Source organism: Amia ocellicauda, chromosome 9 (genome assembly GCF_036373705.1).
Source record: "Amia ocellicauda isolate fAmiCal2 chromosome 9, fAmiCal2.hap1, whole genome shotgun sequence".
NCBI classification, from domain to species: domain Eukaryota; kingdom Metazoa; phylum Chordata; class Actinopteri; order Amiiformes; family Amiidae; genus Amia; species Amia ocellicauda.
Genome location: NC_089858.1, coordinates 3,602,410 through 3,626,292, shown reverse-complemented (window position 1 = coordinate 3,626,292; position 23,883 = coordinate 3,602,410). Strand labels below are relative to the sequence as shown.

The 23,883-nt window shown below is 46.0% G+C and overlaps 2 protein-coding genes across 2 annotated transcripts; both read right to left on the bottom strand.

The window, feature by feature from the left end:
• Positions 1-4,864: 4,864 nt before the first annotated feature.
• LOC136758190 (POTE ankyrin domain family member B-like) lies at positions 4,865-11,122 on the bottom strand. The gene is made up of 8 exons (XM_066712460.1): positions 10,816-11,122; positions 9,016-9,130; positions 8,685-8,834; positions 8,415-8,521; positions 8,049-8,186; positions 7,474-7,651; positions 6,481-6,930; positions 4,865-5,781 (listed from the first exon to the last, which is right to left on the bottom strand). The coding sequence occupies exons 1-8, from the start codon at positions 10,950-10,952 to the stop codon at positions 4,909-4,911; spliced, it is 2,148 nt and encodes a 715-aa protein (XP_066568557.1). The 5' UTR covers positions 10,953-11,122; the 3' UTR covers positions 4,865-4,908.
• Positions 11,123-16,058: 4,936 nt separating this feature from the next.
• On the bottom strand, positions 16,059-23,766 carry LOC136758413 (POTE ankyrin domain family member B-like). The gene is made up of 8 exons (XM_066712726.1): positions 23,463-23,766; positions 21,663-21,777; positions 21,308-21,481; positions 19,827-19,933; positions 19,461-19,598; positions 18,886-19,063; positions 17,893-18,342; positions 16,059-17,193 (listed from the first exon to the last, which is right to left on the bottom strand). Exons 1-8 carry the CDS (start codon positions 23,597-23,599, stop codon positions 16,321-16,323), a joined length of 2,172 nt encoding a protein of 723 aa, XP_066568823.1. The 5' UTR covers positions 23,600-23,766; the 3' UTR covers positions 16,059-16,320.
• Positions 23,767-23,883: the final 117 nt, after the last annotated feature.

The window sequence follows — 23,883 nt, the reverse complement described above, 5'->3', positions numbered from 1 at the left end:
ATTTTTGAACGTTCAAAAACAGACTGGATAGGATCCTTTGATCACTTAGTTATTAATGGACACCAAACGAGCACGATGGGGCGAATGGCCTCCTCTGAATTGGACACTTTTTGTTCTTCTTATCACTTTAAGCAGAATACTGCCTCATTTTAAAGTTACACTGAGAACCAAGCAGTGCAAAGAAAGAACTCTGACAAAACCATGTAATAAAAGTCTTCTACACAGCTTTCTGAGATTTGTATGCAGATCATTTATTATTCTTTTAGCAGTTCTATAAAAAAAATAAGTCACTGGAACACACTGTGTGATCTACACCTCTAAGACTCTAAGGAGTCTAGCGAGTTGCAGGCTGTTCTCTGTTTGACGCAGGAGGAGAAATGATTTTCTCAAATAAAAAAAACCCAAACCAACAGTTTTCTTTTTGTCGCCGACTTGAGGCGGGATTCCAGCCACGTGGCGTGTGCTGTATACAGACCTGCTGACACACACGGCAGTGATGTGCACCGCACCACTCCACTGCATCCTGATAAAACAATGTCTGATCCCGATTCTCCAAAAAAACACTTGCTGGTCATATTCCAGTTGATCGTAGTGGGTCTTTATTCAATCGTTTCGTTATCTTTCAAGTCAAAAGCACTGCCCAAAGGGAGGGGTCAACTAAACCTTCCTATCCAAGCTGTGTCACTCAGACAGTGCCTTCCTATTTCCTGTTTGTGTCTATGGTGAGGCACACAGGAACTGTCTTCGCCGTCTCACCTTGGGGTCCTCAGGTTGTCTCCAGCCCTTGTCTTTGGTCTTAAAATAGCTGAAATAGTTTTCGTTGCGGGTGACGCATTTCTCTATATAGTCACTGCATTCGAGACTTAATTACGAACGAACACAGCTGTTGAGTCTCAAGACACTTTATTGCTTCCGGTTCTGTTCGATCCCATGCCGAAGCGCAGTCAGCCTCCACCAGGCGGTTCTGAGAGTTCGGGTCCCACTGTGCCGTGGACGCGCCTCCGAGACCAGGGTTTCCCTCCTCCCTGCGCAGCTGGGTGTCGGCCTCCTCTCTCTCTCTCTCTCTCTCTCTCTCACCCTGAAAGAGAAAGCAAAAACGATCAAAACAAAACAGATATTAATGCACCCTCCCCCCAAAGTGCCTTGTCCAGGACATGCATGACATTGTATTACTGTACTGAGTCATTCACTCGCACACTATCTTGTGTGGAAAAGGCTCAGACGCCAGCCTGCTCTAAACTCAGACCATCTGAGACCGCTGATCTAATGGGACAATGGTCAGCAAGCGTGCGGTTCACTGTGTCTGTTCTGAGCGGCAACTCACAGCCTACATGATCCTGAGGTGCTGCTACAGTGAAATGAAGAGTCTTTATTAATGCAAATAGAGAAGCATCTCTCAGTGACAATCAGAGAATGAACACACCGTGATTCCTGCTGGACTCGCGTCCCCTGTGCGCCTCGGTGCCTCGGCCTCACTGCGCTGTTCTTCAATCCCTGGCTCCCCCTCTCATTCTCAGTCTCTCCCTCTGCCTCATCTTCACCTGCCTCCATCCTTCAGCTACATCTTCTTGCTCTCGCCCTGCTTCTTCTAGCTCTCTCTCTGTCTCTCTGTGTCTCTCTCTCCGTGTGTCTCTCCATGTCTCTATCTCTAGTCTCTCTCTGTGTCTTTGTGTTTCTGTCTCTCTCTCTCTGTGTGTGTGTGTGTCTGTCTCTGTTTCTCTCTCTGCGTGTCTGTCTCTCACTCTGTCTCTCTCTATTGCCCCGTTTCCACTGGTGGACACGTCCGTGTTTTGTGGACAGTTAACTATCTGCTGCCAGACGTGTCCGTAAGCGTCTGTCCCGCCCACTGAGGAAATATCTCCGCTTCTGAAAGCGAAGATGTGCACTTGACTTGCAGACAGACAGGGAGGAGATCAGATACATTGTGTCGGAAGATATAATCTCAAATGCCGTGTGCGATCACGAAGAAATTAGTTTTATTAGCAGCATGTAGTGAAATCCACATACAGAAACAATGACTGCTTACAGTTAATATCTGAGTGTATTATAAACCATTTACAAGTTAAATTAATGAATACAAAAATACAGCAGATCTGGGTTTCCCTATAAAACATTAAGGACTGGTTTAATAAATGCGTCCGTAAGTTCATAAACGCTATGACCGAGACGTGCACACTTCAGTTAAATTATAACCGGCTATATTGTAGCTAGATTATTAATCGTGAAACGTGTGTATTTTGTAAAGTAAATTATAAATAATACGGCAAAAAGCATTATGTAATAAATACATATATACTAGCACAAATGATGACGATAATAATATTGTTGCACATGGAAACGTATTCTTATGTGCACATGCTTGCCTGAATATAATGTTGTCTACAAGTTTAGCTCTTCCTAATATCTCTTAACAGAAACGTGTATTTATTACGCCGTTTACAATCATTTAAGGCACGAAGAATAAAATAGACACAAAAGTCCTCTCCACGTCAGGCTGTGTCGCTCATAGCGTCTCTGTTTTTAAAACGAAACAAAAAACAAACCCACAGTCCCACCCATAAGAGGGACGGATTCACAACGGCCTGGTTTTACAAAAAAAAGCTCTGGGACGCGTCGGCATGGCATGGCACAGCACGGCACGGACGCTTAAGCCAGTGGAACCGAGGCATAAGTCTCTCTGTGTCTCTCTCTTTGTCTCTCTCTCTGTCCGTCTCTGCATCTCTCTCTCTATGTCTCTCTGTGTCTCTCTGTCTCTGCCCCTGTCTCTGCATCTCTCTCTGTCTCAGCATCTCTGTCTCTGTCTCACTCTCTATGTCTCTGTCTGTCTCCCTCTCTCCCTCCCTCCCTTTGTCCAGAATTAGATTTTATCGTCATTAAGAAACTTTATATACCCCCCTTCCTCTGCATCTTATTTTATGTCAATCTATTCAGCACATAAAGCCCAATAACACATAAATGTACTGAAATGTGATCTTCCATAAAACAACCACAACAAACAGAACTCAGTGGAAGCGGCTCGGTGATTGTGGCAGCAGTGTGGACCGCCGTCCATGTTTCAAAGAGAAGCAGGCAGTACCATAGAGGACTGAACACCAAAGTCCAGCTATACAAAGCCTGTGTGATCAGCAGTGTCCTCTATGGCAGCGAGTCCTGGACGGAGCGACGCGTCAGGGAAGACGGCTGACGGATGCCAACAACAATTCAATTACAATTAACCTATTCCGGGCGGCCCTTTCTAATTTTGTTCCAATTCATATGATGATGACAATTTGAACTACCCAGTGAGCAATTAATTTCAATGCGACGCATCAGGGACTATGAGGCGCCGTTAGGGACATTATCACTGAATAACAGTTACGCTCTCTACACTGAAAACGAGACCACATAGGTGACGTCAAAATATCAGTAATCCCGCGCAGCATTATTGCATATTAAGTGAAAGTGGAAACTAACATGTGTAATACAGATTAAGCGCAAAGGGCTGGTTTGTCACGCATTTGCATTCTATACATATGTATGGCTATGTATATACAATTAATAGAGTTGTATAAATGTGTTGTTAGGCTATATATTAAAAGCCAGCTGAAGCACAAGCCAATCCAAGCTTGTGTCATAAATATACATTTCACTATGATTATGGCGCGGTCTAGTCTGGACTTTGGCGGAGGTGGTGTGGCATTTATAGCCTGGATAGGATCCTTGGATCACTCGGTTATTAATGGACACCAAACGAGCACGATGGGGCGAATGGCCTCCTCTCGATTGGACACTTTCTTATGCTCTTACGTTCTATTTGATTTAATAAAAATGTTGGCACATTTCTGTGGACTCATGCTTAACTTTGTGTTAACTTTTGTATTATCACTCTTTACTATTGATTACAAATTGGATACAATTTTAGGTCTGTGTGTCCAGTTTGAGCTCATTTAAATTTTTCATTACATTAGCATAGCACAATGGAAGCCAGTTGTCGCAATTGCTAACTTTCAAAAGCTGACTAATATCTGTTTGAGTAGGAAATCTGTCTAAATGCCAAAATACTGTAGTAGTATCCCTTTATATAACTTAAGGCTTAATAATAATAGTAAAGAGTGATAATACAAAAGTTAACACAAAGTTAAGCATGAGTCCACAGAAATGTGCCAACATTTTTATTAAATCAAATAGAACGTAAGAGCATCAGACAGTGTCCAATCGAGAGGAGGCCATTCGCCCCATCGTGCTCGTTTGGTGTCCATTAATAACCGAGTGATCCAAGGATCCTATCCAGGCTATAAATGCCACACCACCTCCGCCAAAGTCCAGACTAGACCGCGCCATAATCATAGTAAAATGTATATTTATGACACAAGCTTGGATTGGCTTGTGCTTCAGCTGGCTTTTAATCTATAGCCTAACAACCCATTTATACAACTCTATTAATTGTATATACATAGGCTACAGTACATAGCCATACATATGTATAGAATGCAAATGCGTGACAAACCAGCCCTTTGCGCTTAATCTGTATTACACATGTTAGTTTCCACTTTCACTTAATATGCAATAATGCTGCGCGGGAGTACTGATATTTTGACGTCACCTATGTGGTCTCGTTTTCAGTGTTGAGAGCGCAAGTGTTTTTCAGTGATAATGTCCCTAACGGCGCCTCATAGAAGACGGCTGACGGACGCCAACAACAATTAAATTACAATGAACCTATTCCGGGCGGCCCTTTCTAATTGTGTTCCAGTTCGTATGATGATGACAATTTGAACTACCCAGTGAGCAATTAATTTCAAATTAGACCAAAAACATTCTGCTGTAAACGTATGAATCTCCAGCGATTCTCAGTCACAGCTTTGGAACTTTGTAACCCAAAATAATTTAAAGATTCGGTCATCAATAGACGAATCCTCCGGTGGTTTTTTAGATTACATGAACATTCAGTCCAGTGATCTCAAACTGGCTGAGCTTATTTGCGTTCAGGGACTCAGCCAGTTTGACACAGTGCTGCGTCACCTCCTGTATGCTGTTCTTTGTGATCAGCACACAGGTTCCGTCTGGGATTTGCATGCCGTTCTCATTTCTCGAATGAGAGTCGAACACGTGGAATGCCCTGCTTCCACGTATCACGGCAAACGTCGATCCTGCAAACGTGACGAGACAAGCTCTGAACTCAGTCAGCGTTGTCTGCAGAGCGTCGCCCAGGGACAACACTATCCCAGATAAAGCACTGTCACTGGGACCGCCCAGCAGCCCGGCCACCGACTCGCCCATCGATGTGGTGCAGCTGGTGCCAAACACTTTCAGCTGACCTGGAAGTTCAGTAACTAATGTATACGTGTTTTTCACTGCAGCAGTGCTCTGCAGCTTGGAGTACAGCTTGTTCCCGCGCTGCAGGATAGCGTCCAGGTCAGCACTATCCCACTTCTCGGGGCTCTTCACTTCGCTGTATATTACTGAACAGAAGCTGTTGGGCACACACTGCTTCCCGCTGTTGTGCCCAAAGCGCTCGTGGCCCTGGTGACAGCTGCCGCGCACGACGCCGATGGCCGCCTGCTCTCTGGGGAGACGTGCGGTCTGTGTCGCACACGGCTTTGTCTGCTGCACAGAACCGCCTCCACCTTGAGTTCTGCTCGCCGCGCTCGTTTGCTGGTCAGTGTAATTGGTTTTCTTTTTCTCTGTCTGCATCATTTTAACAGGAGACTTAACTTCGCTGTGGTCAGTCGCTTTACCTTCCGAGGAGAGGCCCTCCTCCTCTGCCCATGCCTTCCTCCGAGGCAGAGTCTTACATGGCACCTGTAATATAATACATGTGTATATCGGCTACATGTACATATCAGAATCTATTCAATCTTTTTTTTACCTTCTACCTGTAATTGCTGCTTACCTGACACATTTATAAAGGCAAGACTTCTGCCTGAGGTTGCGCAGCTCGGTCTGGATGTGCGGCCCTCTGCTTCCTGTATCTGAGCCCCAGGAACCCGCACAGCAGCGCCGCACACCAGAGCAGTTCACTATGACACCTAACAGCACTTTTCTTTCTGTCGAGAATTCATCTTTACTGCCCAGACTCTTAAACGACACAGAAGCTGTCCGCGCTCTGTGCTATGGAGTCCTCTTGACTGGTAAACTTGCGCACAGGATTGGCATTATGATTGTTTTATAAAGCACTGCAGTGCTGTGCCATTGGAAAACCACGGTTCACAGTAAACAAAAACCAAGTGAAAGCATGATAAAGAATGGAGAAATATAGGAAACATACAAGAAATTGTCCGCTGTCAAAGCAACAGTATGTGCAGAGACAACCACATGATTACACAATTGTTTCTATGCTGATCTGTCCCAGAACATTTTTAACAATTAAGCCTGGAAAATAAAGCCTTCTACAGATGTGTCAGACACTTGCAGCTCAGTGTCCTTCCCTTCAATCTCCAGGTATGAAGAGTTTCTACTCCCAGTCACAGGTGATATAGAAAACGAGAGCGGGACGCCTACCTCTCTCTCCGACTCCTTGCTCTGCTGCTTGGCGAGAAGGGCCCGCAGCTTCCGGTTCTTGCTGAGGAGGGCCTGGTTGCAGTCTTCCACATTCTGGACATAGTTGTCACAGTCGGCCTTCATCTTGGCCAGACTGTCTCTGAACCGCTCCTGCTCCTCGGCCAGGGCCTTCTCGTGCACCAGGCCCTGTTTCTGAGCTGCTGCCAGCTGCTGGCGCAGGAGCTGGTTCTCCAACTGTGCCCGGGCCAGTCTCTCTGCCAGACTCTCCTCTGGAACTGAGGTCTCGTGCCGTGGCTCCATCACCTCTCGCAGCAGGGCCTGCAGGTGTGCCTGGGCTTGGTCTCTCTCTCGCTGCGCGCTCTCCAGGAGAGCGGTCTTCTCTGCAAGGGAGTGGGTGACCCGGTGGCACTTGTTCTGCAAGACGGTCAGCTGCAGCTTCAGAGACGCAACCTTTATGATAGAAAAGCACAAGAGACACACGAACGGTAAGTCTGGCATTCACAAGTGCTCCCACGTTCACAGCCAACACTCGGACACGGGCTGGTGTTTCTGGGGGACACAGCCTGCCTTCTCACAGGCACAGAGCTGACAGTGAGGAGTGGATTGAGTGAGGATGTGCAGACCTTTGACTGACACACTGACGGAAGCTGTGCCTTTACAGTTTGCCCGGCAGGATCAGAAACTAGAAAAAGACTGAACTGATCAGTACGTATCATTTACAGAACAATATTGATTAAGCTGACTGACAGATCAAATGACATTAAAAATGTAGATGATAAAGACACACATCTACAGGATTAGGACTCATTGGCACGCTGACAGTATTATGTGGACTTTGGGTCCATGTCTGCACCGGACTGAGAGCAGGCCAGCCATGTCTGTGTTGTAATTCACGGGACAATGAAGCAGGGAGTCGCTGCGACTTCCACATCATGTCCTGTAGCCACAGAGCGAGCAGACAGGACCAAGACAGGAGGGAAGAGAAGAGTTTACCTCATCCCATGCCTGTGCGTCTTCAATGCTGGGGTCACTGGCACTGTCGAGAGCTGCCCCTCCCAGCGTCCATGCTCTGCTCAGGCTGCCAGGGAGCTTGGCCTCCTGTCCCTTGCTGTGTGACGGAGTCTGCGCAGGTCTGCTCTTGGTCCCATAGGTCATGATGCGATTTGAGCAGCTGGAAAGCAAAGGCAACAGGCTCTTAAACAGACACGTTATCTTCCTGTGAGAGTCACAGAGCCGCAGCACTGGAGAGGAGACCCCGGTCACTCGTCCGACTCAGTGTCAGTGTGAGGTGACACAGCCCCTCGTCCCTGGTGAAGCTCTTCAGAACAATTCGAATCATTGTTTTAAATTCCTCTCATTAGGAGCATTTCTTATAAAGACTAATATACATTTGAAAAACTTTTATTACATATATTGTAACGAGAGATACATATGTGTATTCTACATGTGTGCGAATCAACACTGCTGCATCTGAATCTAAAGGAAAGTACTTTTTCACAAAACAATGCAACAATGCAAAACAATTCACAAAACTACTTGATAATAGATGATCTGCAGAGCAGTCTCACCCGTGGTGTCCATGCATCGCTGCGAGGACCTCAGCAGTGTGTCCACTGCTGTCCTCCAGCGATGCGTCCGCACCGTAGCTCAACAGGATGCAGACCAAGGGCAGGAAGCCGTTGCTGGCAGCTATCATCAGCGGCGTCCTGAGAAAAGCCAGATCATCTTGTTACAGGACAATACTCAACCGTTTCATATAAACACTGTTCATTCTGTGCTCTTGCAAGCTGTCGAGACATTAAACCGCCATCAGGTCCGTGTCTGTGCTCTGTGATCCGGTCCGATCCAGAGGAGACACTCCCCGTCCCTCCCTCTCACAGATCTGTCGCTTTTCTAGGTCATTCTGTGGTCCAGAGAAATAAACCGCTGCCCACCTCATTGAGTTGTCCCTGGCGTTGATCTTGGCCCCTTTCTTGTGCAGCAGGGTGACCACGCGGATGTGGTTCTCCGCGGTGGCCAGGAGCAGCGGGGTGCAGCCTTCCTAAAAGTGAGGAGAACATCTTTACAGCACATCATTCAACTACCCATTACAGTCGCTATTTCTGCATCACATTTTCACTATATATTCACTATATATATGTTTGTGTATTCATTTTACATGTTACATGCCATAAGGCACACAATCCGGAGCTATGAAGCCGTACCTTATTCCTGGCCTGCTGGGCAGCCAGAGCGACAGACGGGACGAGGGCAGCGAAATGGAGGGCCGTGTTCCCGTCCACGTCCATCACGTTGGGGTCGGCTCCGTGTTTCAGGAGCGCCGCCACGCAGCCCTGCTGCCCACACTGCACCGCCTGCAACACAAACCCCAAAGACACGCTGCGTTACCATCGATCCCACTGGACACTCTTCGTGGATCAGAAGCTGGGTGGTTTGATTGTCTTTGTTTAAAAATAAGAAACTAGGGAAAAAAACTATTTAGAAAGGGAGGGAGTGCAGTACTGATGAGACAGACACGCAGACGCTGGGCTTTACCTTCATCAGTGCAGTGCTGTGCTGGTCATCGCACAGATCCAACTCTGCCTTCCGCTCGGCCAGGAAAGCGACGACCTCCTCCTGTCCAGAGACGCAGGCCAGGTGCAGGGGTGTTCTGGAGACAGAGACAGCAATTAAAACCCTGTCTGTGTTCTCACTGCAGCAGTAGTAGTAATAATAATAACAATAATAATAATATAGAGAGATGTTAATTCATAGTGCAAAGTCTGTATCTAAGCCCTGCCGAGTTCATAATAGACCATAGACACACATATGGCCACCACATCACTATTTTATCCCTGAAGAAAACACTGGAGAAGGAAAGAAATAAACAAACTGACAGGAATGGCTGCGCATCAATGCTTGCATTGGTAAGAGTCTACACTGAGACTCGCAGACCTGCCTACCTGTACGCATCGTAACAACAAAACACGCAAAAATCGGGCTGAAGTTCTGCACACCTGCCGTTATTAAAAGACCGATTAAACACCGAGCAGAGCCAATCCAGGCTACAGTATAAATATGGAGGATTGTGAACATCGCGCGTCACTCTCCGGGCTGGCAGGCGAGACGCCGCCCCCTGTCGCTCGACTCTGACGTCAGTGTCGATGCGACGAGCACGGCGTTTTGTCTGAAGGTTTATTCAAGGTTACCCGTGAAATACAGCATCTCATTGTTCATGCATTATGAAGCAATTAGTCGCTTGCCGTAAATCTGGCAACCGATCAAACCATTAGGAAGTGCGGCTCGATGAGCAGCGCAGGGCCTGCTGTGTGCGTGTGAGGCGTGCAGCCCGAGGCCCAAGACACGAGTCGAGAGCGCGCAGGTCGAGTCGCTACTCGAGTCAAACTCGGCGGCTGCGCGTCATTACAGAGCCGAGAGATGAGCTCCGTCCTCGACAGGTGACAGTTCAGCACCAGCTCTCGTCTCCATTACTGTCCTGTCCCTCAAACAGCACTGCGCGACATCGCAGGACACCCAATTAACCTTAATTGCACGTATACATGCACATACTACTGCCGAGCCGTAATTACGTGTGTACAAGGACTATCACACACACTGAACACAAACACGGCACCGCGGAATGACTTTGATTAGTTTCACTGCTTATGTTGTGTGATTTGCAGCCCATGGCCCCGGCCTTCAGGCGAGTCATTTCTGCAGGTCAGCTAGAACAAACTGCATTATTTGTGGTATTATTCAGTGACTGCACTCTATTTATTCATTAAATGTTGTCTTTTTGTGTTGAGTAAACAGCAATGAGCTACATATACTTACGTTTTCGGGTAGCTACAGAGGCTCTGTTTTTATGTATTAATACTCTACTTGCACTTTATATTGAGAGAAAGCTTATCAGGGAGCACCAGCCCGATACCAGGACAGCAGTTAAGGTAAAAACAGAGTAATAAAGCAGTTGTTATATGCATAGTGTATGGTTTTCTGGGGGACAGGTTGGGCAGTGTAAGTGTCTTAGGCCGCTGAGCGTCCCACTCAAAAACACAATGTCCAGGGTTGGCAGGTGTGTACAGTGAGCAGCATATACATGCATAATAATAATGCACGCTGATACGGTTATGTGCTGGAGAGCAACCTAAATCATCTGGTCTATAAATAGGTTTTTATTTTTTAAACAACATTAATCTAGATCTTCGGCAATAATGTGCCCCCAGAATAACTTTCGATTATCAGTTATTCAGTGTATGATACATGTGTTAAAAAGGCAGGAGCTTCCTCTATAAAGCAGTCATTTTATTCGAGTAATATTATTATTAATAATAATAATAATAATACATTTCTTACCTGTTATGTTCGTCCAGCATATTGAAGCCATGCTTCTTTCCAAGTTTTTTCAACTGCGACAGATTCCCCCTGGCGGCAGCTTTGTGTATCTTTCCGATAATATTTTTCTGCTTCTTCTTATTCATAAAACGGAACATCTTTAGTTCCTCTTGAATTGTTTAGTGCAATATGAATGATATCCGCTCGCCGTCTGTCAGCAATGTCAGCTAGTTATGACGAGTTATGACAACTTATGGAAAGACTGATGCACAGTCGAATTATGACGTCATAGTTGCAGTGTACTTTACCATGGCATGGCAACCAGACACGTGTCTGTACAGTGTCTGTGTCTCCCTCATTTTATTATATATATATATATATATATATATATATATATATATATATATATATATAGTTATACCCTGAAACCTTAATAGACACACTGTCAATGTTTATACATTAGTGTAGGAAGTCATGCTTTTGCATACACAGTATGTTTAGCTTTTAAGTCTTAGCAAATGAGCTAGTATTTGGCTGGTTATGTCTAAAATGTGATTATAAAAGTGTCTGAAATACAGATCCCACAATGCACTGTGCAGTCTACCTAATTTTTCCCTAATTTTTGAACGTTCAAAAACAGACTGGATAGGATCCTTTGATCACTTAGTTATTAATGGACACCAAACGAGCACGATGGGGCGAATGGCCTCCTCTGAATTGGACACTTTTTGTTCTTCTTATCACTTTAAGCAGAATACTGCCTCATTTTAAAGTTACACTGAGAACCAAGCAGTGCAAAGAAAGAACTCTGACAAAACCATGTAATAAAAGTCTTCTACACAGCTTTCTGAGATTTGTATGCAGATCATTTATTATTCTTTTAGCAGTTCTATAAAAAAAATAAGTCACTGGAACACACTGTGTGATCTACACCTCTAAGACTCTAAGGAGTCTAGCGAGTTGCAGGCTGTTCTCTGTTTGACGCAGGAGGAGAAATGATTTTCTCAAATAAAAAAAACCCAAACCAACAGTTTTCTTTTTGTCGCCGACTTGAGGCGGGATTCCAGCCACGTGGCGTGTGCTGTATACAGACCTGCTGACACACACGGCAGTGATGTGCACCGCACCACTCCACTGCATCCTGATAAAACAATGTCTGATCCCGATTCTCCAAAAAAACACTTGCTGGTCATATTCCAGTTGATCGTAGTGGGTCTTTATTCAATCGTTTCGTTATCTTTCAAGTCAAAAGCACTGCCCAAAGGGAGGGGTCAACTAAACCTTCCTATCCAAGCTGTGTCACTCAGACAGTGCCTTCCTATTTCCTGTTTGTGTCTATGGTGAGGCACACAGGAACTGTCTTCGCCGTCTCACCTTGGGGTCCTCAGGTTGTCTCCAGCCCTTGTCTTTGGTCTTCAAATAGCTGAAATAGTTTTCGTTGCGGGTGACGCATTTCTCTATATAGTCACTGCATTCGAGACTTAATTACGAACGAACACAGCTGTTGAGTCTCAAGACACTTTATTGCTTCCGGTTCTGTTCGATCCCATGCCGAAGCGCAGTCAGCCTCCACCAGGCGGTTCTGAGAGTTCGGGTCCCACTGTGCCGTGGACGCGCCTCCGAGACCAGGGTTTCCCTCCTCCCTGCGCAGCTGGGTGTCGGCCTCCTCTCTCTCTCTCTCTCTCTCTCTCACCCTGAAAGAGAAAGCAAAAACGATCAAAACAAAACAGATATTAATGCACCCTCCCCCCAAAGTGCCTTGTCCAGGACATGCATGACATTGTATTACTGTACTGAGTCATTCACTCGCACACTATCTTGTGTGGAAAAGGCTCAGACGCCATCCTGCTCTAAACTCAGACCATCTGAGACCGCTGATCTAATGGGACAATGGTCAGCAAGCGTGCGGTTCACTGTGTCTGTTCTGAGCGGCAACTCACAGCCTACATGATCCTGAGGTGCTGCTACAGTGAAATGAAGAGTCTTTATTAATGCAAATAGAGAAGCATCTCTCAGTGACAATCAGAGAATGAACACACCGTGATTCCTGCTGGACTCGCGTCCCCTGTGCGCCTCGGTGCCTCGGCCTCACTGCGCTGTTCTTCAATCCCTGGCTCCCCCTCTCATTCTCAGTCTCTCCCTCTGCCTCATCTTCACCTGCCTCCATCCTTCAGCTACATCTTCTTGCTCTCGCCCTGCTTCTTCTAGCTCTCTCTCTGTCTCTCTGTGTCTCTCTCTCCGTGTGTCTCTCCATGTCTCTATCTCTAGTCTCTCTCTGTGTCTTTGTGTTTCTGTCTCTCTCTCTCTCTGTGTGTGTGTGTGTCTGTCTCTGTTTCTCTCTCTGCGTGTCTGTCTCTCACTCTGTCTCTCTCTATTGCCCCGTTTCCACTGGTGGACACGTCCGTGTTTTGTGGACAGTTAACTATCTGCTGCCAGACGTGTCCGTAAGCGTCTGTCCCGCCCACTGAGGAAATATCTCCGCTTCTGAAAGCGAAGATGTGCACTTGACTTGCAGACAGACAGGGAGGAGATCAGATACATTGTGTCGGAAGATATAATCTCAAATGCCGTGTGCGATCACGAAGAAATTAGTTTTATTAGCAGCATGTAGTGAAATCCACATACAGAAACAATGACTGCTTACAGTTAATATCTGAGTGTATTATAAACCATTTACAAGTTAAATTAATGAATACAAAAATACAGCAGATCTGGGTTTCCCTATAAAACATTAAGGACTGGTTTAATAAATGCGTCCGTAAGTTCATAAACGCTATGACCGAGACGTGCACACTTCAGTTAAATTATAACCGGCTATATTGTAGCTAGATTATTAATCGTGAAACGTGTGTATTTTGTAAAGTAAATTATAAATAATACGGCAAAAAGCATTATGTAATAAATACATATATACTAGCACAAATGATGACGATAATAATATTGTTGCACATGGAAACGTATTCTTATGTGCACATGCTTGCCTGAATATAATGTTGTCTACAAGTTTAGCTCTTCCTAATATCTCTTAACAGAAACGTGTATTTATTACGCCGTTTACAATCATTTAAGGCACGAAGAATAAAATAGACACAAAAGTCCTCTCCACGTCAGGCTGTGTCGCTCATAGCGTCTCTGTTTTTAAAACGAAACAAAAAACAAACCCACAGTCCCACCCATAAGAGGGACGGATTCACAACGGCCTGGTTTTACAAAAAAAAGCTCTGGGACGCGTCGGCATGGCATGGCACAGCACGGCACGGACGCTTAAGCCAGTGGAACCGAGGCATAAGTCTCTCTGTGTCTCTCTCTTTGTCTCTCTCTCTGTCCGTCTCTGCATCTCTCTCTCTATGTCTCTCTGTGTCTCTCTGTCTCTGCCCCTGTCTCTGCATCTCTCTCTGTCTCAGCATCTCTGTCTCTGTCTCACTCTCTATGTCTCTGTCTGTCTCCCTCTCTCCCTCCCTCCCTTTGTCCAGAATTAGATTTTATCGTCATTAAGAAACTTTATATACCCCCCTTCCTCTGCATCTTATTTTATGTCAATCTATTCAGCACATAAAGCCCAATAACACATAAATGTACTGAAATGTGATCTTCCATAAAACAACCACAACAAACAGAACTCAGTGGAAGCGGCTCGGTGATTGTGGCAGCAGTGTGGACCGCCGTCCATGTTTCAAAGAGAAGCAGGCAGTACCATAGAGGACTGAACACCAAAGTCCAGCTATACAAAGCCTGTGTGATCAGCAGTGTCCTCTATGGCAGCGAGTCCTGGACGGAGCGACGCGTCAGGGAAGACGGCTGACGGATGCCAACAACAATTCAATTACAATTAACCTATTCCGGGCGGCCCTTTCTAATTTTGTTCCAATTCATATGATGATGACAATTTGAACTACCCAGTGAGCAATTAATTTCAATGCGACGCATCAGGGACTATGAGGCGCCGTTAGGGACATTATCACTGAATAACAGTTACGCTCTCTACACTGAAAACGAGACCACATAGGTGACGTCAAAATATCAGTAATCCCGCGCAGCATTATTGCATATTAAGTGAAAGTGGAAACTAACATGTGTAATACAGATTAAGCGCAAAGGGCTGGTTTGTCACGCATTTGCATTCTATACATATGTATGGCTATGTATATACAATTAATAGAGTTGTATAAATGTGTTGTTAGGCTATATATTAAAAGCCAGCTGAAGCACAAGCCAATCCAAGCTTGTGTCATAAATATACATTTCACTATGATTATGGCGCGGTCTAGTCTGGACTTTGGCGGAGGTGGTGTGGCATTTATAGCCTGGATAGGATCCTTGGATCACTCGGTTATTAATGGACACCAAACGAGCACGATGGGGCGAATGGCCTCCTCTCGATTGGACACTTTCTTATGCTCTTACGTTCTATTTGATTTAATAAAAATGTTGGCACATTTCTGTGGACTCATGCTTAACTTTGTGTTAACTTTTGTATTATCACTCTTTACTATTGATTACAAATTGGATACAATTTTAGGTCTGTGTGTCCAGTTTGAGCTCATTTAAATTTTTCATTACATTAGCATAGCACAATGGAAGCCAATTGTCGCAATTGCTAACTTTCAAAAGCTGACTAATATCTGTTTGAGTAGGAAATCTGTCTAAATGCCAAAATACTGTAGTAGTATCCCTTTATATAACTTAAGGCTTAATAATAATAGTAAAGAGTGATAATACAAAAGTTAACACAAAGTTAAGCATGAGTCCACAGAAATGTGCCAACATTTTTATTAAATCAAATAGAACGTAAGAGCATCAGACAGTGTCCAATCGAGAGGAGGCCATTCGCCCCATCGTGCTCGTTTGGTGTCCATTAATAACCGAGTGATCCAAGGATCCTATCCAGGCTATAAATGCCACACCACCTCCGCCAAAGTCCAGACTAGACCGCGCCATAATCATAGTAAAATGTATATTTATGACACAAGCTTGGATTGGCTTGTGCTTCAGCTGGCTTTTAATCTATAGCCTAACAACCCATTTATACAACTCTATTAATTGTATATACATAGGCTACAGTACATAGCCATACATATGTATAGAATGCAAATGCGTGACAAACCAGCCCTTTGCGCTTAATCTGTATTACACATGTTAGTTTCCACTTTCACTTAATATGCAATAATGCTGCGCGGGAGTACTGATATTTTGACGTCACCTATGTGGTCTCGTTTTCAGTGTTGAGAGCGCAAGTGTTTTTCAGTGATAATGTCCCTAACGGCGCCTCATAGAAGACGGCTGACGGACGCCAACAACAATTAAATTACAATGAACCTATTCCGGGCGGCCCTTTCTAATTGTGTTCCAGTTCGTATGATGATGACAATTTGAACTACCCAGTGAGCAATTAATTTCAAATTAGACCAAAAACATTCTGCTGTAAACGTATGAATCTCCAGCGATTCTCAGTCACAGCTTTGGAAGTTTGTAACCCAAAATAATTTAAAGATTCGGTCATCAATAGACGAATCCTCCGGTGGTTTTTTAGATTACATGAACATTCAGTCCAGTGATCTCAAACTGGCTGAGCTTATTTGCGTTCAGGGACTCAGCCAGTTTGACACAGTGCTGCGTCACCTCCTGTATGCTGTTCTTTGTGATCAGCACACAGGTTCCGTCTGGGATTTGCATGCCGTTCTCATTTCTCGAATGAGAGTCGAACACGTGGAATGCCCTGCTTCCACGTATCACGGCAAACGTCGATCCTGCAAACGTGACGAGACAAGCTCTGAACTCAGTCAGCGTTGTCTGCAGAGCGTCGCCCAGGGACAACACTATCCCAGATAAAGCACTGTCACTGGGACCGCCCAGCAGCCCGGCCACCGACTCGCCCATCGATGTGGTGCAGCTGGTGCCAAACACTTTCAGCTGACCTGGAAGTTCAGTAACTAATGTATACGTGTTTTTCACTGCAGCAGTGCTCTGCAGCTTGGAGTACAGCTTGTTCCCGCGCTGCAGGATAGCGTCCAGGTCAGCACTATCCCACTTCTCGGGGCTCTTCACTTCGCTGTATATTACTGAACAGAAGCTGTTGGGCACACACTGCTTCCCGCTGTTGTGCCCAAAGCGCTCGTGGCCCTGGTGACAGCTGCCGCGCACGACGCCGATGGCCGCCTGCTCTCTGGGGAGACGTGCGGTCTGTGTCGCACACGGCTTTGTCTGCTGCACAGAACCGCCTCCACCTTGAGTTCTGCTCGCCGCGCTCGTTTGCTGGTCAGTGTAATTGGTTTTCTTTTTCTCTGTCTGCATCATTTTAACAGGAGACTTAACTTCGCTGTGGTCAGTCGCTTTACCTTCCGAGGAGAGGCCCTCCTCCTCTGCCCATGCCTTCCTCCGAGGCAGAGTCTTACATGGCACCTGTAATATAATACATGTGTATATCGGCTACATGTACATATCAGAATCTATTCAATCTTTTTTTTACCTTCTACCTGTAATTGCTGCTTACCTGACACATTTATAAAGGCAAGACTTCTGCCTGAGGTTGCGCAGCTCGGTCTGGATGTGCGGCCCTCTGCTTCCTGTATCTGAGCCCCAGGAACCCGCACAGCAGCGCCGCACACCAGAGCAGTTCACTATGACACCTAACAGCACTTTTCTTTCTGTCGAGAATTCATCTTTACTGCCCAGACTCTTAAACGACACAGAAGCTGTCCGCGCTCTGTGCTATGGAGTCCTCTTGACTGGTAAACTTGCGCACAGGATTGGCATTATGATTGTTTTATAAAGCACTGCAGTGCTGTGCCATTGGAAAACCACGGTTCACAGTAAACAAAAACCAAGTGAAAGCATGATAAAGAATGGAGAAATATAGGAAACATACAAGAAATTGTCCGCTGTCAAAGCAACAGTATGTGCAGAGACAACCACATGATTACACAATTGTTTCTATGCTGATCTGTCCCAGAACATTTTTAACAATTAAGCCTGGAAAATAAAGCCTTCTACAGATGTGTCAGACACTTGCAGCTCAGTGTCCTTCCCTTCAATCTCCAGGTATGAAGAGTTTCTACTCCCAGTCACAGGTGATATAGAAAACGAGAGCGGGACGCCTACCTCTCTCTCCGACTCCTTGCTCTGCTGCTTGGCGAGAAGGGCCCGCAGCTTCCGGTTCTTGCTGAGGAGGGCCTGGTTGCAGTCTTCCACATTCTGGACATAGTTGTCACAGTCGGCCTTCATCTTGGCCAGACTGTCTCTGAACCGCTCCTGCTCCTCGGCCAGGGCCTTCTCGTGCACCAGGCCCTGTTTCTGAGCTGCTGCCAGCTGCTGGCGCAGGAGCTGGTTCTCCAACTGTGCCCGGGCCAGTCTCTCTGCCAGACTCTCCTCTGGAACTGAGGTCTCGTGCCGTGGCTCCATCACCTCTCGCAGCAGGGCCTGCAGGTGTGCCTGGGCTTGGTCTCTCTCTCGCTGCGCGCTCTCCAGGAGAGCGGTCTTCTCTGCAAGGGAGTGGGTGACCCGGTGGCACTTGTTCTGCAAGACGGTCAGCTGCAGCTTCAGAGACGCAACCTTTATGATAGAAAAGCACAAGAGACACACGAACGGTAAGTCTGGCATTCACAAGTGCTCCCACGTTCACAGCCAACACTCGGACACGGGCTGGTGTTTCTGGGGGACACAGCCTGCCTTCTCACAGGCACAGAGCTGACAGTGAGGAGTGGATTGAGTGAGGATGTGCAGACCTTTGACTGACACACTGACGGAAGCTGTGCCTTTACAGTTTGCCCGGCAGGATCAGAAACTAGAAAAAGACTGAACTGATCAGTACGTATCATTTACAGAACAATATTGATTAAGCTGACTGACAGATCAAATGACATTAAAAATGTAGATGATAAAGACACACATCTACAGGATTAGGACTCATTGGCACGCTGACAGTATTATGTGGACTTTGGGTCCATGTCTGCACCGGACTGAGAGCAGGCCAGCCATGTCTGTGTTGTAATTCACGGGACAATGAAGCAGGGAGTCGCTGCGACTTCCACATCATGTCCTGTAGCCACAGAGCGAGCAGACAGGACCAAGACAGGAGGGAAGAGAAGAGTTTACCTCATCCCATGCCTGTGCGTCTTCAATGCTGGGGTCACTGGCACTGTCGAGAGCTGCCCCTCCCAGCGTCCATGCTCTGCTCAGGCTGCCAGGGAGCTTGGCCTCCTGTCCCTTGCTGTGTGACGGAGTCTGCGCAGGTCTGCTCTTGGTCCCATAGGTCATGATGCGATTTGAGCAGCTGGAAAGCAAAGGCAACAGGCTCTTAAACAGACACGTTATCTTCCTGTGAGAGTCACAGAGCCGCAGCACTGGAGAGGAGACCCCGGTCACTCGTCCGACTCAGTGTCAGTGTGAGGTGACACAGCCCCTCGTCCCTGGTGAAGCTCTTCAGAACAATTCGAATCATTGTTTTAAATTCCTCTCATTAGGAGCATTTCTTATAAAGACTAATATACATTTGAAAAACTTTTATTACATATATTGTAACGAGAGATACATATGTGTATTCTACATGTGTGCGAATCAACACTGCTGCATCTGAATCTAAAGGAAAGTACTTTTTCACAAAACAATGCAACAATGCAAAACAATTCACAAAACTACTTGATAATAGATGATCTGCAGAGCAGTCTCACCCGTGGTGTCCATGCATCGCTGCGAGGACCTCAGCAGTGTGTCCACTGCTGTCCTCCAGCGATGCGTCCGCACCGTAGCTCAACAGGATGCAGACCAAGGGCAGGAAGCCGTTGCTGGCAGCTATCATCAGCGGCGTCCTGAGAAAAGCCAGATCATCTTGTTACAGGACAATACTCAACCGTTTCATATAAACACTGTTCATTCTGTGCTCTTGCAAGCTGTCGAGACATTAAACCGCCATCAGGTCCGTGTCTGTGCTCTGTGATCCGGTCCGATCCAGAGGAGACACTCCCCGTCCCTCCCTCTCACAGATCTGTCGCTTTTCTAGGTCATTCTGTGGTCCAGAGAAATAAACCGCTGCCCACCTCATTGAGTTGTCCCTGGCGTTGATCTTGGCCCCTTTCTTGTGCAGCAGGGTGACCACGCGGATGTGGTTCTCCGCGGTGGCCAGGAGCAGCGGGGTGCAGCCTTCCTAAAAGTGAGGAGAACATCTTTACAGCACATCATTCAACTACCCATTACAGTCGCTATTTCTGCATCACATTTTCACTATATATTCACTATATACACTCACCTAAAGGATTATTAGGAACACCATACTAATACTGTGTTTGACCCCCTTTCGCCTTCAGAACTGCCTTAATTGATTCAACAAGGTGCTGAAAGCATTCTTTAGAAATGTTGGCCCATATTGATAGGATAGCATCTTGCAGTTGATGGAGATTTGTGGGATGCACATCCAGGGCACGAAGTTCCCGTTCCACCACATCCCAAAGATGCTCTATTGGGTTGAGATCTGGTGACTGTGGGGGCCAGTTTAGTACAGTGAACTCATTGTCATGTTCAAGAAACCAATTTGAAATTATTCGACCTTTGTGACATGGTGCATTATCCTGCTGGAAGTAGCCATCAGAGGATGGGTACATGGTGGTCATAAAGGGATGGAGATGGTCAGAAACAATGCTCAGGTAGGCCGTGGCATTTAAACGATGCCCAAATGGCACTAAGGGGCCTAAAGTGTGCCAAGAAAACATCCCCCACACCATTACACCACCACCACCAGCCTGCACAGTGGTAACAAGGCATGATGGATCCATGTTCTCATTCTGTTTACGCCAAATTCTGACTCTACCATCTGAATGTCTCAACAGAAATCGAGACTCATCAGACCAGGCAACATTTTTCCAGTCTTCAACTGTCCAATTTTGGTGAGCTTGTGCAAATTGTAGCCTCTTCTTCCTATTTGTAGTGGAGATGAGTGGTACCCGGTGGGGTCTTCTGCTGTTGTAGCCCATCCGCCTCAAGGTTGTACGTGTTGTGGTTTCACAAATGCTTTGCTGCATACCTCGGTTGTAACGAGTGGTTATTTCAGTCAAAGTTGCTCTTCTATCAGCTTGAATCAGTCGGCCCATTCTCCTGTGACCTCTAGCATCAACAAGGCATTTTCGCCCACAGGACTGCCGCATACTGGATGTTTTTCCCTTTTCACACCATTCTTTGTAAACCCTAGAAATGGTTGTGCGTGAAAATCCCAGTAACTGAGCAGATTGTGAAATACTCAGACCGGCCCGTCTGGCACCAACAACCATGCCACGCTCAAAATTGCTTAAATCACCTTTCTTTCCCATTCAGACATTCAGTTTGGAGTTCAGGGGATTGTCTTGACCAGGACCACACCCCTAAATGCATTGAAGCAACTGCCATGTGATTGGTTGGTTAGATAATTGCATTAATGACAAATTGAACAGGTGTTCCTAATAATCCTTTAGGTGAGTGTATATGTTTGTGTATTCATTTTACATGTTACATGCCATAAGGCACACAATCCGGAGCTATGAAGCCGTACCTTATTCCTGGCCTCAATGTCTGCCCCGTGTCGCACTAGCTGGGCAGCCAGAGCGACAGACGGGACGAGGGCAGCGAAATGGAGGGCCGTGTTCCCGTCCACGTCCATCACGTTGGGGTCGGCTCCGTGTTTCAGGAGCGCCGCCACGCAGCCCTGCTGCCCACACTGCACCGCCTGCAACACAAACCCCAAAGACACGCTGCGTTACCATCGATCCCACTGGACACTCTTCGTGGATCAGAAGCTGGGTGGTTTGATTGTCTTTGTTTAAAAATAAGAAACTAGGGAAAAAAACTATTTAGAAAGGGAGGGAGTGCAGTACTGATGAGACAGACACGCAGACGCTGGGCTTTACCTTCATCAGTGCAGTGCTGTGCTGGTCATCGCACAGATCCAACTCTGCCTTCCGCTCGGCCAGGAAAGCGACGACCTCCTCCTGTCCAGAGACGCAGGCCAGGTGCAGGGGTGTTCTGGAGACAGAGACAGCAATTAAAACCCTGTCTGTGTTCTCACTGCAGCAGTAGTAGTAATAATAATAACAATAATAATAATATAGAGAGATGTTAATTCATAGTGCAAAGTCTGTATCTAAGCCCTGCCGAGTTCATAATAGACCATAGACACACATATGGCCACCACATCACTATTTTATCCCTGAAGAAAACACTGGAGAAGGAAAGAAATAAACAAACTGACAGGAATGGCTGCGCATCAATGCTTGCATTGGTAAGAGTCTACACTGAGACTCGCAGACCTGCCTACCTGTACGCATCGTAACAACAAAACACGCAAAAATCGGGCTGAAGTTCTGCACACCTGCCGTTATTAAAAGACCGATTAAACACCGAGCAGAGCCAATCCAGGCTACAGTATAAATATGGAGGATTGTGAACATCGCGCGTCACTCTCCGGGCTGGCAGGCGAGACGCCGCCCCCTGTCGCTCGACTCTGACGTCAGTGTCGATGCGACGAGCACGGCGTTTTGTCTGAAGGTTTATTCAAGGTTACCCGTGAAATACAGCATCTCATTGTTCATGCATTATGAAGCAATTAGTCGCTTGCCGTAAATCTGGCAACCGATCAAACCATTAGGAAGTGCGGCTCGATGAGCAGCGCAGGGCCTGCTGTGTGCGTGTGAGGCGTGCAGCCCGAGGCCCAAGACACGAGTCGAGAGCGCGCAGGTCGAGTCGCTACTCGAGTCAAACTCGGCGGCTGCGCGTCATTACAGAGCCGAGAGATGAGCTCCGTCCTCGACAGGTGACAGTTCAGCACCAGCTCTCGTCTCCATTACTGTCCTGTCCCTCAAACAGCACTGCGCGACATCGCAGGACACCCAATTAACCTTAATTGCACGTATACATGCACATACTACTGCCGAGCCGTAATTACGTGTGTACAAGGACTATCACACACACTGAACACAAACACGGCACCGCGGAATGACTTTGATTAGTTTCACTGCTTATGTTGTGTGATTTGCAGCCCATGGCCCCGGCCTTCAGGCGAGTCATTTCTGCAGGTCAGCTAGAACAAACTGCATTATTTGTGGTATTATTCAGTGACTGCACTCTATTTATTCATTAAATGTTGTCTTTTTGTGTTGAGTAAACAGCAATGAGCTACATATACTTACGTTTTCGGGTAGCTACAGAGGCTCTGTTTTTATGTATTAATACTCTACTTGCACTTTATATTGAGAGAAAGCTTATCAGGGAGCACCAGCCCGATACCAGGACAGCAGTTAAGGTAAAAACAGAGTAATAAAGCAGTTGTTATATGCATAGTGTATGGTTTTCTGGGGGACAGGTTGGGCAGTGTAAGTGTCTTAGGCCGCTGAGCGTCCCACTCAAAAACACAATGTCCAGGGTTGGCAGGTGTGTACAGTGAGCAGCATATACATGCATAATAATAATGCACGCTGATACGGTTATGTGCTGGAGAGCAACCTAAATCATCTGGTCTATAAATAGGTTTTTATTTTTTAAACAACATTAATCTAGATCTTCGGCAATAATGTGCCCCCAGAATAACTTTCGATTATCAGTTATTCAGTGTATGATACATGTGTTAAAAAGGCAGGAGCTTCCTCTATAAAGCAGTCATTTTATTCGAGTAATATTATTATTAATAATAATAATAATAATACATTTCTTACCTGTTATGTTCGTCCAGCATATTGAAGCCATGCTTCTTTCCAAGTTTTTTCAACTGCGACAGATTCCCCCTGGCGGCAGCTTTGTGTATCTTTCCGATAATATTTTTCTGCTTCTTCTTATTCATAAAACGGAACATCTTTAGTTCCTCTTGAATTGTTTAGTGCAATATGAATGATATCCGCTCGCCGTCTGTCAGCAATGTCAGCTAGTTATGACGAGTTATGACAACTTATGGAAAGACTGATGCACAGTCGAATTATGACGTCATAGTTGCAGTGTACTTTACCATGGCATGGCAACCAGACACGTGTCTGTACAGTGTCTGTGTCTCCCTCATTTTATTATATATATATATATATATATATATATATATATATATATATATATATATAGTTATACCCTGAAACCTTAATAGACACA